The sequence below is a fragment of the Moschus berezovskii genome, chromosome 2 (assembly GCF_049115385.1).
Source record: "Moschus berezovskii isolate FMDL1 chromosome 2, NW_MosBer_1.0, whole genome shotgun sequence".
In the NCBI taxonomy this organism is placed as follows: domain Eukaryota; kingdom Metazoa; phylum Chordata; class Mammalia; order Artiodactyla; family Moschidae; genus Moschus; species Moschus berezovskii.
The window spans coordinates 102,106,005-102,124,605 of NC_142461.1; the positions used below are offsets into that span (position 1 = coordinate 102,106,005).

At 41.6% G+C, this 18,601-nt stretch overlaps 1 protein-coding gene across 5 annotated transcripts in view; it reads right to left on the bottom strand.

The window, feature by feature from the left end:
- LOC129537730 (CD302 antigen) overlaps nt 1-18,601 on the bottom strand; it is a 126,787-nt gene that overhangs the window by 102,329 nt on the left and 5,857 nt on the right. For all 5 annotated transcript variants that reach the window (XM_055397455.2, XM_055397453.2, XM_088829630.1 and 2 more), the window contains exons 2-5: nt 17,875-18,246; nt 12,016-12,186; nt 7,017-7,181; nt 501-611 (exon numbers count right to left, since the gene is read on the bottom strand). In XM_055397455.2, coding sequence (XP_055253430.2) covers nt 501-611; nt 7,017-7,181; nt 12,016-12,186; nt 17,875-18,246 — 819 coding nt within the window. The remainder of the gene's footprint in view (nt 1-500; nt 612-7,016; nt 7,182-12,015; nt 12,187-17,874; nt 18,247-18,601) is intronic.

An 18,601-nucleotide genomic window follows, 5' to 3' on the forward strand; every position in this document is an offset into this window, starting at 1 on the left:
CAGTGGAAGACTTCAAGAGTTTGAGAATGAGGAATTATTTCCATTGGATGGCATCACCAACTCAATGGACATGAGTTTGAGGAGGCTCCAGGAGTAGGTGATGGACAGGGAAGCCTGGTGTGCTGCAGTCCATGGGGTCGCCAAGAGTCAGACACGACTAAGCAACTGAACTGAATTATTTCCATATTAGAGTTAAGCTGCAGATGAAATGCAATATGGGTCAGTCATGGACATGTCAAGTCCTCTCAGGGACACAGAAAGGTTCCTGGGCCATGGAGTGGGGCTCTTTCTGCTCCTACCTAAAAATGCAGGGTCACTCTAATTGGGACACATGCTCGGTTGCCCATGGTGGCGGTCAACCTGGCTATAACGGAATCACAATAAAGAAGGGTTTAGGAAGAAAAAATTCTTCTGAGAGTTTGAAATTTGTATAAGCTCCCAGGGAGTAGGAAGCTCTTTTTTGAAGTTTATGCTTTGTAAATGGAAGAGCAGGCAGTCACCTGGGTCCCAGTTGAGAAAGTTTAATGGCCTGTGGTCTGACCATTCCCAGCCTCTAGCAGAGTACAGCTGATTTAGACCAATCCAGAAAATTCTCGCAATGCCTTCTTTTCCTGTAAGAATTACACAGGTTTAAAAAGTGACAAAATTATGGATTATTAATAATCCAGACAAGTTTATACTACTGACAAAAAACATCTGCAGAAACCCTGTAGGAGACTGTGTATCCAACAAAGGCAGGTGATGCTGACAGGCAACAAAACTTCTAACTATTGAGAAACCCAAAGGCTGCTAAGTTAATCCAATTCAGCTTCTCCATTAGCTTGTCCAATTCTTCCACGGTTGTATGGGTCCATGTGTATTGAAAAAAAATGAGAATGAAGACTCTGGGAAGAAGACAGTAGGAACAGAGGACCAATTATCACTCCAGTGAGAAATAAATATGAGGTTAAGAGTGAAATATAAGGATACACTGTGCTTTCCAGGAGCTTCACTGTGAAAGATAGAAGCAGGGGTTCAGGATCCAGGGGAAAAATTTTAATGGTAGACGTTTAAACAAATTTATAGCCTATTTGGGAAGAGTCAATAGAGTTTTGATAAAAATATAAGAGAAGAAACAGTTGATGAGGTTACAAACAGCTTGGAGGAAGTAGTTAACATTGAACCAGATGGAGAAATAACAGCATAGATAAGAGAAAAAATTGTAAGTGCGATAGTGAGAAACTAAGGGTTGCCCTCACCTTCCTCAAGGAGATAGATAAGGATACTCTCTCTACTAAGGAGAGAGGTGGATGTCTGAGTAGATGGCTTGAAGAGAATGCTGAAGGGAACTCTGGATTTTTCCTTTTCTTTCACCTTGTTAGCATATACAAGGACTGTCAGCACTGGTACAGCAAGACCTTGAGGAATTAACCTAATGTACATCTTTCTTTATTAGTAAATGTGATTGATTTTTCAGCATTCCTGAAGCAGTCCTGGAAACTATGACACATATATGGTACTCCAGACTCAACCATGACCTGACATTCAGAATTCCTTTCATTCATTCATTTCTAACCAGGGATACTATATAGGGGACCAATCCTTCCCATCTATTCCAAGTTCAATGTCCTCTTTTCCATGAAACCTTTTCAGATATCCCCCAGGAGGAATTCTGAATAACCGTACTGTTTCCTTTGAATAATCCTATTGTTCACCCACACACAAAAAGTAAACATTTACAATGGAACAAAATGATGTTTGAAGGGTGTCAGGCTCCTGTTTACTTCATCACCATGTTCTATTTGTGATCTGTATTGATGATGACTTATGCCTTACTCCTCACCAGAATCATAAGATTTTAAAATTTTGACTATGCTGATAACATCAGTGCTCAAAAGTTTTTGTGTGTCTTTTTGTGGATGCGATAAATTTGAAAGGCTCTGGTTGGGCAAATGCAAAAGGTAAGGATTTATTCCCTGGTCTGGGATTTCTTACATGGTCTGGACAATTAGGAACTGGACTTTTTTCCTTCATCTAGTCTAAGCAAGGAATGCTATGAAGCATTTGGAGGAATGTTTGGTAGAAAGAAAAGAAAAGAAAGTGAAGTCGCTCAGTCATGTCTGACTCTTTGTGACCCCATGGACTGTAGCCTGCCAGGCTTCTCCATCCATGGGATTTTCCAGCCAAGAATACTGGAGTGGGTTGCTATTTCCTTCTCCAGGGGCCAGGGATTGAACTCAGATCTCCCACACTGCAGGCAGACTCTTTACTGTCTGGGCCACAAGGGAAGTGGGTGTCGATCAATTTGAGACTCTATCTCTCCCTGTCTTCGCCATCAACAAAAAGATGATTGCTAGCTTAAGTCCCTATGTCTAATCAAATGGGCAAGTCCACTGAGCTAGATATTCCTGATCATCCCCAACACCCCTTTTCAGACATGACTCTGTATTTCTATTCCTCTCCCCACAGTGAGAAACTGTAGGGCCTGATAATGGTCATGGATCTGAAAGGAACATCAGAAAGGCCACAGCCAGCAGAGGCCCTGACCTAGATATGTCCTAGCCTCTGGCCAACTATCAAGGGAGTTCAAAGTGAGCAGTCCCTCAGTCAAGAGACCAATTAGGAAGAACAGAAATGTGCTGTTCCTGCTCTGAGGATTGCAGGTCCTCCTCTGTTGCTCTGGATGAACCTATGACTAGAGATCCCCGAGAAGGACACAGTCACAGGACATTCGACTCCCAAACAAAATCTAGTGAATATGAGGAAACCGAATCCCCCACTGGTAGGCCCCTTGTATTAGTAAAACAAAATAAAAATAAACTAATTAGGTGCAGGGCAGGCACAGAGAAAAAAGAATGCTCTTTTAGACTGTGTGGGATTTATCTTCAAGAGGGGTGATCCTGCTTTATTTCTGTCAGCAAATTCCCTGGTCCCATCCAATCACTAGCTACCAAACCCAGAGGTCATTTGGGAATAACATTCCCCACTATCTTTGTGTCTGTACAACTCTTATTTCCCTGACTAGATCAAGCACATTGATCACAAATTTCTGATTCACTTCTGTGTGTGTGTTGTGTGTTCAGGCGCTCAGTCGTGTCTGACTCTGCGACCCCATGGATCATAGCCTGCCAGGCTCCTCTGTCCATGGAATTTCCCAGGCAAGAATACTGGAGCAGGTTGCCATTCCCTTCTCCAGGGGATCTTCCCAATCCAGGGATGAAACCCACATCTCTTGTGTCTCCTGCATTGGCAGGCAGGTTCTTTACCACTGGCACCACCTGGGAAACCCTTTTGTGGGCCTCACTATTCCCAGTCCACTGTTTACACCTGCTAGTTTTCAGGGAAGGGACACAATATTAACAGAAATTTCAAGAAATGCTTCAGATTTGGTTACTCTGAGTTTCAGATGTTAAAGTACAACTTTCTTCAGTTCAGTCGCTCAGTCGTGTCCGACTCTTTGCGACCCCATGAATCGCAGCATGCCAGGCCTCCCTGTCCATCACCAACTCCCGGAGTTTACCCAAACTCATAGGCATTGAGTCGGTGATGCCATCCAGCCATCTCATCCTCTGTCGTCCCCTTCTCCTCCTTCCCCCCGTCCCTCCCAGCATCAGGGTCTTTCTAATAAGTCAACTCTTTGTGTTAGGTGGCCAAAGTATTGGCATTTCAGCCTCAGCATCAATCCTTCCAAGAACACCCATGACTGGTCTCCTTTAGGATGGACTGGTTGGATCTCCTTGCAGTCCAGATGACACCACCCTTATGGCAGAAAGTGAAGAGGAACTAAAAAGCCTCTTGATGAAAGTGAAGGAGGAGAGTGAAAAGGTTGGCTTAAAGCTCAACATTCAGAAAACAAAGATCATGTCATCCCCATCACTTCATGGGAAATAGATGGAAAAACAGTGGAAATAGTGTCAGACTTTATTTTTTTGGGCTCCAAAATCACTGCAGATGGTGATTGCAGCCATGAAATTAAAAGACGCTTACTCCTTGGAAGGAAAGCTATGACCAACCTAGATAGCATATTAAAAAGCAGAGACATTACTTTGCCAACAAAGGTCTGTCTAGTCAAAGCTATGGTTTTTCCAGTGGCCATGTATGGATGTGAGAGTTGGACTGTGAAGAAAGCTGATCGCCAAAGAATTGATGCTTTTGAACTGTGGTGCCTGAGAAGACTCTTGTGAGTCCCTTGGACTGTAAGGAGATTTAACCAGTCCATTTTCCAAGTTTCTCTTCAGCACTCATAGTGAAAGAGAAGCTTAGAAAATTAGAAAGGACTTCACATCTAAGATTACTGATAAGCAAAAAATTGTGGGGAGTGTGTGGCCAGGGACAGCAGACAACTGAATCCATCAACTCATTATCTCTCTTTTACTTGTTATTAAAGAAAATTGATGCATAAAGAAATCCTGCAACATTTATTCCTTCAAATGCATCATCAGACTGTTTCGACTGGTGTTGACAGTCACACTTTGACAACATTTTCCCTTACAGAAGCCATTAGCTTCCAAATGTCAGTATTCTGGGAGACAAATTTATCGGCACTTTTAATTCTCAACAGTATTTTTTGCAAATTTTCAGCGGGGTCTGGAATAGAATTCCATTGCCTAACAGTAGCCAAAATTATGTTTCTTCAACAGATTTCCATTCAAGAGATCTGATTATTCAAGTTCTGAATAACACAAGAAAGGGTTAAAAGAATAAGAAAGAGATCTGAATAAAGTTTAAGCCAAAAACCATGACAGAAGACCAGCAGACTTTTTTGTGGTTACACTGGTTTATAACATAAGTTTCATGTGTGCAAAATTATATTTCAACTTCTATATTTGGTGGTGTGCTCCCCACCAAATTTTAGTTTCCATCTGTCACTATATAGTTGACTTCTTTTAGCCACTTCACCTACTTCTCTTCCTACTTCTCATCTTATGACCATTATTCTGTTCTTATCTATGTTTTTGTTTCACTTGTTTATGTATTTGTTTATTTAAATACGTCACACGAGTGAAACCATACAGTACTTGTCTTTATATGTCTGACTAATTTCACAACACTCTCAAGGTCTCTCCATGATGCTTTTCATAGAAATAGAACAAAATTTTACAAACAAGATTCATATGGAACAACTAAAGACCCCAAATAACCAAAGCAATCCTGAGAAAAAAAAACAAAGCTGGAGGTAACCACTCCCTGATTTCAAATTATATCACAAAGCTAGAGTAATTAAAACAGTATAGTATTGGCAGGAAAAGTAGACACACAGATCAAAATAACATAATTGAGACCTCAAAAATAAAGCCATGCACATATGGGCAACTGATTTATAACAAACATCATACAATGGAGAAAGGATAGTCCTTTCAATAAATGGTATTGGGAAAACTGGACACCGCCATGTGCAAAAGAATGAAACTAGACCACTGTCTTGTACCATATAAAAAAATCAGTTCAAAATGGATTCAAAATTTGAATCTATGACCTGAAACCATAAAACTCCTAGGAGAAAACATAGGCAGTATGTTCTCTGACATCAGTCTTAGAATGTTTCTGGATATATTTCCTTAAACAAAAGAAGCAAAAGCACAAGTAAACAAACTTGCCTATATAAATCCAGGAAGCTTTTGCACAGCAAAGGAAACTATCAACCCAACAAAAGAACCTACCGAAGTGAGAAGATACTTGCATATTATTTATCCTATAAGGGGTTAATATTCAAAATATACAAAGAACTCATACATTTCAAAAACAAAAAAAACAAACAACCCAATTTAAAAATGGGCATAGGATCTGAATTGACATGGTTCCAAAGAAGACATATAGATGGCCCACAAACATATGAAAGATATCTGACATCACTGGTTATTCCGTTCCATTCCGTTCAGTCGCTCAGTCGTGTCCGACTCTTTGAGACCCCGTGGACTGTAGCCTACCAGGCTTCTCCGTCCATGGGATTCTCCAGGCAAGAATACTGGAGTGGGTTACCATTTCCTTCTCCAGGGGATCTTCCCGACCCAGGGATCGAACCCAGGTCTCCCACATTGGAGGCAGACGCTTTAACCTCAAAACTACAATGAGATATTACCTCATGCGTGTTATCAAATAGGCAAGAAACAAAAAATGTTGGAGAAGATGTAGAGAAAAGGAAAGTCTCATACATTGTGGGTGGGAATGTAAAAGTCCAGTAGGTTTTTAATGATAAAAACAAAGAAAGGTATGTAAAAGGAGTAAGTAATACAGTAAAGAAGTAAAGGTTCTGGAATTATATATAAGTTGAAATTCAAAGTCCAATTCTGATACTTCATAGCTCTGGAATGTTGGATGTATTATTTCTAAACAATGATTTCTAACCTGTAAGTGGGGATAAAAATACTTGTTTTATGGCATTGTAATGATGATTAATTTATAGTTGCCCCCTGAAAAACATGGGTTTGAACCATGCTGGTCCACTTACATGCCGACTCTTTTCACTAAATACATACTACAGAACCGTACAATCTACAGTTGGTCAAATCCATGGATGTGGAACTGCATTCCTTTATTCAAGTGTGAAGTTTTTTACTGAGGTGATCTACTTTGACTCAACAATCCTCTCCACTCTCCTCAAATTCTCTACTGTTCAATGTTCAAAGTGCTGAATGTTCACCTTTTTTCAGATCCTTTCATCTAGGCTTCAGTTAGCAATCTGGCTACCTCACCTTGTTTTCTGAATGTTTACCTCTCTTGGTCTTTATCATGAGATGCACTTTCAATGGACAGAATAGGATTATATTCACTATTTTTTTACTCGGGGGCTTTGGTGTTAAATCCCAGGAAAAGACAGAGAAATATAGAAGAAAACAACATACTTAGACATGAAAATAGAAGACAGCGCCCTTACCATCTAGGCAATTTGCTCTACCACAAGCAACTTAAACCTACTTTTTTCTTCCTTTATATTTTTTTATTGAAGGATAATTGCTTTACATAATTTTGTTATTTTCTGTCAAACCTCAACATGAATCAGCCATAGGTATACATATATCCCCTCTCTTTAAACCTACCTTTAAGATAAGTTAACTCAGCAGCATTGTTGATGCTCAGTAAGTCAGCTCCTTGATTCTGACATGAAACGTAAGCTTCTTTCCAAGAAAGAGTTGCCTGAATATTAAATTGGTAGCAACTTCCGATCTCCTCGTTCTTTTCCCAATTATCTTCACAGCCACTTTCTGTTGATAAAAAGATATGTCAGTGATCATAAAATAAAGGCATAATGTTGTCTATTACTTAGAGTACTTACAAATACTGCCATTCAATTTGCATACTCTTAGGATATGCTAAGATCGAGGCTGCCATTGTTCTACTAGACAACATTTTGATTCTTTGGTTAGATGAAAAAACCAAACTCATAGGACAGGAAATGTCCTAGTTAAACTTTAATGTCCTAGTTAACTTTAGACTAGTTAAAGTTTCCATACTACTTCTAGCTTCTACTCTGCTTTTATATAACACCATTGATTATAATGTCACATTTTAGCCCATGCCTACTTTGGGAATACCAGAGCACCTGACCTGCCTCTTGAGAAACCTGTACGCAGGTCAGGAAGCAACAGTCAGAACTGGACAAGGAACAACAGACTGGTTCCAAATAGGAAAAGAAGTACATCAAGGCTGTATATTGTCACCTTGCTTATTTAACTTATATGCAGAGTACATCATGAGGAACGCTGGGCTGGAAGAAGCACAAGCTGGAATCAAGATTGCTGGGAGAAATATCAATAACCTCAGATATGCAGATGACACCACCCTTATGGCAGAAAGTGAAGAGGAACTCAAAAGCCTCTTGATGAAAGTGAAAGAGGAGAGTGAAAAGGTTGGCTTGAAGCTCAACATTCAGAAAACAAAGATCATGGCATCTGGTCCCATCACTGCATGGGAAGTAGATGGAAAAACAGTGGAAACAGTGTCAGACTTTATTTTTTGGGGCTCCAAAATCACTGCAGATGCTGATTGCAGCTATGAAATTAAAAGACGCTTACTCCTTGGAAGGAAAGTTATGACCAACCTAGATAGTATATTAAAAAGCAGAGACATTACTTTGCCAACAAAAGTCCATCTAGTCAAGGCTATGGTTTTTCCCATGGTCATGTATGGATGTGAGAGTTGGACTGTGAAGAAAGCTGAGTGCAAAGAATTGATGCTTTTGAACCGTGGTGCTGGAGAAGATTCTTGAGAGTCCCTTGGACTGAAAGGAGATCCAACCAGTCCATCCTAAAGGAGATCAGTCCTGGGTGTTCATTGGAAGGACTGATGCTAAAGCTGAAACTGCAATACTTTGGCCACCTCATGCGACGAGTTGACTCACTGGAAAAGACTCTGATGCTGGGAAAGGTTGGGGGCAGGAGGAGAATGGGACGACAGAGAAATGAGATGGCTGGATGGCATCACCGACTCTGTGGACATGAGTTTGAGTGAACTCCGGGAGTTGGTGATGGACAGGGAGGCCTGGCGTGCTGTGATTCATGGGGTCGCGGAGAGTCGGACACGACTGAGCGACTGAACTCAACTGAACCCTCTGCCTAAAAACAGGAGTCTTCAGCTCTTTTCAATCCCTCAGCTCACCTGAAGATGGTATCAGACTAAAGAGGGGTTTGTCCATGTTCTGAGTGAAACCACTGAACATGTTTGCATGTGTGTGTGTTTAGACACTGCTTAAGTGCCTAAGATTTAACGCATACCTTATTTGTGAAACTCAGTCTATTTCTCCTTATATTTTAAAAATGATTTAATATATGACTAATATTACAGAACTAACATTATATATGCACTGTATGTCTATATGTACATATGTGTGCATGTGTGTGTGTGCTCAGTCATGTCTGACTCTTTGTGACCCCCATGGACTATAGCCCACCAGCCTCCTCTACCCATGTAATTTTCCAGGCAAGAATACTGGAGTAGGTTGCCATTTCCTGCTCCAGGGGATCTTCCCAACCCAGCAATCAAACCCATGTCTCTTGTGTCTCCTGCATTGGCAGGCAGATTCTTTACCACCAGTGCCACCTGGGAAGACTATATATGTATATATAAATATACACGTACAATGTGAACATCATTTTTCTTCAACAAATATCTAAAGAACATGCATAACTTCAGACAAAGAACCTTCAAGCTCTTTCCAGGACAGATATGTAGATCTTGATACAACTAGTTCAAAAATATACTCAGGGCCTCCATGTGCTCCCAATAAGGAGGAAAAACCCAAGAGAGCCTATGTTAAGTGTATCCCTAGCTTCACGTGGGTTCTTCCAAAGGGTCTCCCATAATCAGTTATACTTATGGACCCTCTAGGGGGAAGGTCCCTTAGGGATCATTTTGTGTAATGTCTTCATTTCACAGATAGGAACAAGGATCTACGGACACTAGCAGCAGAGCTATAACCAGAGTACAGTTGTCTAACTCTGGTGTTGCTGATCTTCTGAATGGCACACACTGCTTCTTCAGCCACTTCTGAATGTCCTAAACCACAATGGAGGTGGTTGTGACATTTGGTAAAAACAAAGTAGGTGGTTTTGCAAGTGCATTACCTAAAGGTTCTTCTTATCACTAAGGCAAAACGCTTGTAAATCTGGAAGATTTCAGCAGGATGGCAAAGTATTATCTGCTGTAAAATACAATCTCTATGGTTGAGCAGTCCTCAGATTTGAGAAACTCACAATCTCACTTCTGTAGAAAGGGAGGCACATGAATGCACTGACAATCCCTCTTTCATCCAAAGTAGGCTAAAGGCAATGGCAAGCCACTCCAGTACTCTTGCCTAGAAAATCCCATGGATGGAGCAGCCTGGTAGGCTGCAGTCCGTGGGGTCGCTAAGGGACATGACTGAGCGACTTCACTTTCACTTTTCACTTTCACACATTGGAGAAGGAAATGGCAACCCACTCCAGTGTTCTTGCTTGGAGAATCCCAGGGACGGGGGAGCCTGGTGGGCCGCCATCTATGGGGTCACACAGAGTCAGACACGACTGAAGTGACTTAGCAGCAGCAGGCTAAAGGCACCAAGACACACGTCAGTCAAGGCAGCAAGGTGGAATGGGATGGGGAATGAACAAGGTTGAACACACTGGGAAATGAAGGTCAGAATCCTGGGAGATCTACCAGGCTCCACACAAACATGATCTGACACTGACAGGCTATTTCATCAATCTAGGTCTGCTGCTCCTCACCTGAGAAATGAGGGTTTGCTCTGAATAACATCTGAGCCTCTCCACAATCCCTAAAGTTTCTGATCCAGACTCTGTGCTATGCTAAGTCGCTTCAGTCGTGTCCAAATCTTTGCAACCCTAAGAACTGTAGACCGCCAGGCTCCTCTGTTCATGATTCTCCAGACAAGAATACTGGAATGGGTGCCCTCCTCCAAGGGATCTTCCTGACCCAGGGATCGAACCTGTGTCTCCTATGGCTCTTGCATTGCAGGCGGACTCTTTACCACTGAGCCACTGGGGAAGCCCATGATCCAGACTATAGTAAGATTGAAATAAAATTGGTGCCTGGTTGACCGAACCAAGTTTGCCATCAATTACAGGTGGAGTAAATGTTGGCTTTTTATCTTTCAGTAAGTTCTAAGTGTTGAAAAGCCTATCCCTCTACCTAGAAAACTAATTCTTAAAGTGTGGTCCCCAGACCATCATCAGCATCATCTGGGAACTCACTAAACTGCAAAGTTTTGGATACCATCCAAAATCTACCAAATTACAATTTCTGGAGGTTGGCCCCAGAAATCTGTATTGTAACAAACTTTCCAAATAATTCTGTTGCAACCTGAAGTTTGAGAATGATTGGCTTGACATAATCTCTTCAAGTTGCTTGAAGGTGAAGGTGAAGTCGCTCAGTCGTGTCCAACTCTTTGTGACTCTATGGACTGTAGTCTACCAGGGTCCTCAGTCCATGGAATTTTCCAGGCAAGAGTATTGGAGTGGGTTGCCATTTCCTTCTCCAGGGGATCTTCCCGACCCAGGGACCGAACCCGGGTCTCCTGCATTGCAGGCAGACGCTTTAACCTCTGAGCCACCAAGACTCTACATTTTGAAGCTCAGCTTCCCTTAAGGAGAGATCAGCATTACTAATTTCATCAGACTGGCTACCGAATAAGGCAGGATAATGTAGCTGTTTGAGGCAAGGACTCCAGAGCTGAATTTGAATCCTAGCTCTGAAATTTATTATCTTTGTAACCTTAGGCAATTGATTTAACTCTCCTGTGCCTCGCTTTGCTCATCTGTAATATGGGGACATGGGCTTCCCAGATGTCTCAGTGGTAAAGAATCCACCTGCCAATGCAGGAGAGCCAAGTTCCACCCCTAGGTCAGGAATATCAACTGGAGAAGGAAAAGCAACCTACTCCAGTATTCTTTCCTGGGAAATCCCATGAACAGAGGAGCCTGGAGGGCTACAGTCTATGGGGTCACAAAAGAGTCTGACAGGACTTAGCAACTAAACAACAACAACAAAATGAGGATAAATGATAGTACCTACCTTATAAAACTGTGTATGGAGTAAATGAGTTAATAAAGGTTGAGTACTTAGAATAGCACCTGATACCTGGCAGGGCCAAGAGATAACTATTGCTACTATAAGTAATAACCATTAATATTACTGGAGCTTTTTCCTTTCTATTTACTGTTGATGTTTTTAACTTATTGCCCATTAAAAAATATTTCTTAATTTTGAAACTGCTCTATTAAGGCCAGTAGCAATCTCCTGACTGGTCCTGGCAATAACCAGGAAGTGGCCTGGTCCTCTTCCTGAAGTGTCTGTGGTACAGCAGACTTCCTCAACATCTGCCTTCAGTGACAACATCCTGTCTTGATTCTCTTCCTGGCTCATTTCTAAAAGTAAGTTCTTAGCTACACACGACTTCCCTGTCTTTCCTCAAATATACACGCCTTCTCTAGGCTATCTGTTGCTGTCATTTTTGAGTAATCATGAACTCTTCCCTCTCCCCTTTGCCGCATAGGAACAGTATCCTTCTCTTTCCACCTACAAAGTTCACCAGCCCATACATACCTGGTTGTAAGCAGATGCCCCACTTCTGATCATATTCATAATTTAAGGTGGTTGCACACCATGGCCCACTGCGATCTCCGTCAAAAATGCACTCATGATGCCAGGTCCCATTAACTAAGAAGGGAAATTCACAAGGTCTTCCAAAAGAGTTCCCATCTCTAGTATAGATCTCTGTGGGTTGGGGAGAAAGTAGAGGAAAGGAGTTAAAAACTGGACAATCAGCTTTAGTTAGTTCAGTTCAGTTCAGTTCAGTTGCTCAGTCGTGTCCAACTCTTTGCAACCCCATGAATCACAGCACGCCAGGCCTCCCTGTCCATCACCAACTCCCAGAGTCCACTCAAACTCATGTCCATCGAGTCGGTGATGCCATCCAGCCATCTCATTCTCTGTTGTCCCCTTCTCCTCCTGCCTCCAATCCCTCCCAGCATCAGAGTCTTTTCCAGTGAGTCAACTGTTTGCATGAGGTGGCCGAAGTATTGGCGTTTCAGCTTTAGCATCAGTCCTTTCAATGAACACCCAGGATTGACCTCCTTTAGGATGGACTGGTTGGATCTCCTTGCAGTCCAAGGGACTCTCAAGAGTCTTCTCCAGCACCACAGTTCAAAAGCATCAATTCTTCGGCGATCAGCTTTCTTCACAGTCCAACTCTCACATTAACTACCTTCTAAAACTGTTTTGAAAGATGTTTTCATACTTATGAGAACCCAGTATCTAGGCGGGCTGCACCATGTGGCAATTCAGAGCATGGATGCTGGCTCCCTCACTGACCAACTGCGTGACTGTGGGCAAGCTCTCCAACCTCTATCAGTCTCAGTTTCTGCATTTGAAAATTAGGAATAATGATATCAGCTCATAGGGTTGTTCATGAGATTCAGTGAGATGATCAGGTAAAGCTTCATTTATTCTGATGTGATGAGGAGCTAAAAGATCCTAGCTTTATCATGTAAGGATAAACTGACTACTCTGGATGGCAGAGAACGTCACCAAAAGGGGTGTCTGCTTAAGATGAAACCTACCTTCTATTTTCTCTAGTAAGAGTGAGGCCAGCAAAATACCTTAGAATCACTGAGGCTGGGTGTGGGCTTTGAAACCAATTGTGGAGTCAGAGAGATGCACAAATAGCTCCATTGTTACAGACTGGTGGTAGAATCAAAGCTGAGGGCTTTGAGGAAGGAGGAGAAAAGGCTGCTGAGTTTCTCAGCAGTCTCTTGGAGAGGGATAGGACATGGTAATTCAGGTTACGAAAGAAGAACCAGAGTCAGCAGGGCAGTCATGGAACCAGTTGGTGGCCAGTAAGGTAGCAGAAGTAGCCTTTCCTGTTAACAATTTTTCCCTGGTACATGGAGAGGAACTGAAAAACAATTCCAACCTCAAATATACCTGGAAATGCTATAAGTGCTAAATACTTACGTTGGTAACAGTTCCTTTGGAGAGGTGTCTTATAGAACAGCTAACCCTATAACTATTTCGGTCACTTTTTCCATAATTTGTTTAAAACCATGGTTGTTATCAGATCAAATAATGACTATTATAGGTAAAGCATAATAATCAGATCTTATCATCATTTACCATGCTAGCTGGGTCCTTCAAAATGCCTCATAGATTTGTTTAAAAGGGTGTTTAAGATAGAATTTGATTCCACATTCTTTATTATTCTCAACTGCTTATTTAACTGAAATGTGAGGCTTAACAGTTTAGAATGTATTAAGCAGCAGTACAGGAAAATAATGTAGATGTTTTCATTTGCAAACAATCTTTTAAGGATTTTGGTTTTGTTTTCCTCTGACATATAAATGGTTTTGAACAGTATACTTTGGTTAAAGAGCAATTGACCTTATATTTTATAAGGATTCTACTTATTATCTACCTTTTATTTTTAACCATAACAAAACTCCCAATAGCACATGACTGATTTCTCTTCCCATATCCCAGCCCTTAAAAGGAGAGTCCCTGAGCACAATGACTAGGATTTGCAGAATCATGAGGTATTTTTTTGGTAAAACTTGTAAAAGTGCTTTCACTTGCTCTTTCCCATAAGCCCACAAGATCAGTGGGGCAAGTATTACACTTGTTTGTGAAATCCCCGTCTTTGCAGAGTCGTTAAGTGAAACATTCAGTCATTCAGCTGTGACAGGGATCAGAACTGGCTCTCTCCTTGAGTCCTTGACATATAAGGACAACTTGTGATATCAACGGCTGCCTTCTCAGGCTTCAAGTTAGTGTCATAGCTCAAAGGTGGGCTTCAATTAAAAAGCTCTCCTGTTCACAATACATTTTGAAGAATGATAAGCATATAACAACCACCACCACAGCAGCAACTAAATTACGCTAATTATTCACTAAGACTTTTATTCTTATACATTCTTTGATGTTATTGGACCTCTTAAGTCCCAAAGGTCTCCCCAGAGAGGCAGGCTTTCCTAAGATACCCTTTGAATGTATGAATTTCCGATGATAGCAGCCTTAAAACCACAGCTTATTCTGCAATATGCACACATCTGTGAGATGAGATGCTTATATAGAAAATTAACATTAACCTCTTTGGTAGCAAAAGAAAAAAACAGCTTCAATATTTAAAGAGCTTGGCAGACTTCTAAGTTGCTTAGAATTCAGACACTTCTACAGGTTCCACACCACTGAAAGTCTATTTCCTCTGCGTGATTCACCAAACATTCAAAACTTGAGGCATGCTAATGAGGCCAAGATATCTTAATGATATAAATGCATATGTGGATGCCAGTCAAGAGCAATTAATTCATCAAATTTATACAGCTAAAATTTTTCTGAGAGGAGCATGGCTCACACAGGACGGGGGTGAGGAGAGAGGCAACCCAGAACATAATGACAGATAAATGTTTTTATATTAGAAGCAAAACAGTTATATAGCAGAAGCCAAGGGAAAAGTAAAGAAGCTATATTTGGGGTATGTCATCCTGGTTTTGAGCCTTAGCTTTGCCGTAACAAGCTGGGTTACCTTAAACTTCACTTTGTTGGCCTCTGGTATCTTATCTTTCTTATTCTGTACAATTAGACAAGAAGGAGGGAGCGGGGTCCAACATGAGAAGTTTGAGAGAGCACACCTAAAGAAAGTCTCTAACTTAAGACAGCAGTCTCCAACCCAAGAACAGGAAGGGACTACAAAATTTTAAAAGAGGAAAATTGCCAGGACTTAGTATTTGACTGGTGGGAGAGAAGAGCAGAGGAACTCTAGGGTGACTTGTGGATTCCTGACGTGCAACTTGGATCGTACCAGTCACCTGGAGAGGAATGGAGAAGAGGCAAGTTTGGCCCTGGCATCAATGCAAATGAAAACTCAAGATACATGTTGATAAGTCAGGACTACATGCATTTTGTCTTAGGAATTTCTAAGTTTCTTAGTTGGATATTTAGTGTTTAAAATACTGTATTTGGTAAGGTCAAATACAGCCTGTGGGCTCCTGCTGGTGAGCACTGTTCAGCTTTCTCTGGGGTGATGCCCTAGGTGGGTTTTTAACCTTTTTTGTGCCACTGATAACTTCGGCAGTCATGTGAAGCATGTGAGCCCCTTCTCAGAAAAATATAAATGCATAAAACACATAGGATTATAAAGAAAGCTAGTTATATTGAAACGAAGGCATTTGGGGGACTGAGGGAATTTATAATTACAACTATGTCCCTCAGTTAGGAGCAGAAGACAGAAGGAGCCCAGCCAAGAAAATTATTGTTTCTGATCTTTGAACAAATACAATGAAACCAGTTAAATCCAGTTCAAAAGGCAATTTGCTTGGTTCCATGTTTTCTCTTGGCTGCCAAGTGAGAGAAAGGCTTTTACAGCACAAAATTTAAGCTTGCCATTTTTAAAGTGGTATCCAAAAAGTAACTGCTTTTTAAGATTAGGAGGAAGGTGGCTAGCAGAAGCAGACTTTTCAACTACTCGAGGACTGAAGAAAAGGAAAACCCCATCTCTGATTCTCTGACATTTCACATAACAGCAGAACCTGACATCTCAGAAGCTGCTGCACCCTCACTAGGAAATGGAAAGAGGTGGTTCCTCTAGGAGAAAAACCTGTTCAGGTACAAAAAAGATGGGAGGCCAAATTTAGCTTAAGAGAAGAGGGAAAAAAATCTCTGTAAAGCTATGTAAATTTACAAAGAAGAGCATACATGAGATAACAATTAAGACAAAGATAATATAATGAAACATATATAAATGTGCATAGATACCCACACATTCAACATTTGATTTAATTTAGAGCAACATAATGGAAAAAGATTTGCTTGCATGAGAGCTAATTTACATTTGGAGGTTTAAAAGATGAATCTACTCTTTCTTTTTAAACTCAAAAATTCATTATAACTAAGTCTCTAGACTCAAAGGTCATGATCAGTGCCCCCAAAGGCAAAGCAGACAGTTCCAGACGTACGATGGTATGACATACAACTTTTTGACTTTGTGATGGTATGAAAGTGATACCTAGTCAGTGCAACTGTACTTTGAATTTTGATAATTTCCTGGGCTAGCAATATATGGTACAGTCCTCTCTCTGATGCTGGGCAGCGGCAGCCACAGATACTGGTCAGCCACACAGTCATGAGGGTAAACAACTGACATACAACCATTCTGGTTTTCACTTTCAGTACTGTATTCAATAAACTACCTGAGGTATTCAACACGTTAGTATAAAATAGGCCAGGCTTTGTTTTAGGTGGCTTTTCCCAACTGAAGGCTAATGTAAGCATTCTGAGCACATTTAAGGCAGGCCAGGCTAAGTTATGAAATTCATTACAAGTGTATTAAATGCATTTTCAACTTATGATATTTTCAATTTATGATGGGTTTATTGGGACAAAACAACACTGTAAGTAGAGGAAGATTTGTATTCATATACCTATTTTGGAGACAACTGAGGAAAAAGTCCACTCTTATAATACTGAACCATAAATACAGTGTGATAGCCATGCCAAAATAAAAAATAAAGCCACATAATACTCATAAAGTTTTTCCATTATATACAAATCTGCAGACAAAAAAAAAATTCACTTCCTTTTTTCTTTTCCTCTTTCTTCTTCTTCATTTTACCTTGGAATAGAGTCAACCTTATTAGGTTATTTGACTTTTATCCTGTGTAGGGGACTTCCGGTTACTCTAACAGTTTCTTTTCTCTAGAATTCAGGATGTAATCATGGAAAGTACATATGCTCAGGCATCAGAGAGATTTCAAATCCCCGGGTGCCACAGAACGGCTGTGAGACCTCTGACAAGGCACCTAACTTCTCCTACCCTTCCCTGTTCAGTTCGGTTCAGTCACTCAGTCGTGTCCGACTCTTTGCGACAGTTCAGTTCAGTCACTCAGTCGTGTCCGACTCTTTGCGATCCCATGAATCACAGCACGCCAGGCCTCCCTGTCCATCACCAACTCCCGGAGTTCACTCAAACTCATGTCCATCGAGTTGGTGATGCCATCCAGCCATCTCATTCTCTGTCGTCCCCTTCTTCTCCCGCCCCCAATCCTTCCCAGCATCAGAGTCTTTTCCAGTGAGTCAACTCGTCGCATGAGGTGGCCAAACTATTGGAGTTTCAGCTTTAGCATCAGTCCTTCCAATGAACACCCAGGATTGATCTCCTTTAGAATGGACTGGTTGGATCTCCTTGCAGTCCAAGGGACTCTCAAGAGTCTTCTCCAGCACCACAGTTCAAATGTGGGCAAATAACACTGACCTCATAGAAGCAGCTCAACGTTACTACTCAGTGCCTGGAAGTAGAGGCCAGTTCACTTGACTCACCAGTGTATGACTCTAAGTGTGATCAGAGATACACATTCAAGGCCACTGGCACCAAATACAGCAGCAAATAAGTCAGAGTCCCTCCCCAGTACTCACCATGGTAAGGCTGGGCACACAAGTTTTCCTCTGAGCCTCCTTTCTTCCAGACATCCGATGAATTTGTACTTGCTATGGCGTGTCCACCCTTCAGAGCCAACTGGTACTGGGCAGCCCCGTAGAGAGAGTGATGCTCACATTTCCACCACAGCATGGCACTGGAGTCGCAGCTGAACATTCTCAAGGAATCTGTGGGTTTGGTAATATCTAGGCCAAGACACTTCTGGGACTGCAAATGAAAGAGCCGATGCTGGGACACCCACTTCCACAACATGTCCTTGGTTTCGTCACAGTCCTTTGCCACTATCCAGTCATTTAGCGGAGTGATGCACTTGCCTGTGTTTTCATTGACGATGGTGAATGGATCATTACCTGAGACAAGACAGGAAGAAAAGACATTTCAGGATTTTGAATTATGTGGCCAATGTGCCTTGGCCCCGCTTGCTAAGGAGAGTGAGTCTGAGCACCCCCAGACTGTTAACATCCTCCCAGCTGTATAAACTGTAATGTTCTACACAAGGTTGGAGGACAGTGGTGGCCAGAAAGGCAGTTCAGTGTAGGATTAAGAGCGTGGGCTCTGGGGCCAGTGTGCTTGGCTTTATATTAATATTTTGCTCCGCTACTTATTGGCCATGTGATCAGGGCGTCATTTACCTGCTGCGCATCAGCTTTCTCCTTTGTAAAACAGTACTTCACAGGGTGGATGTGAGGATAAAATGAGCTCATA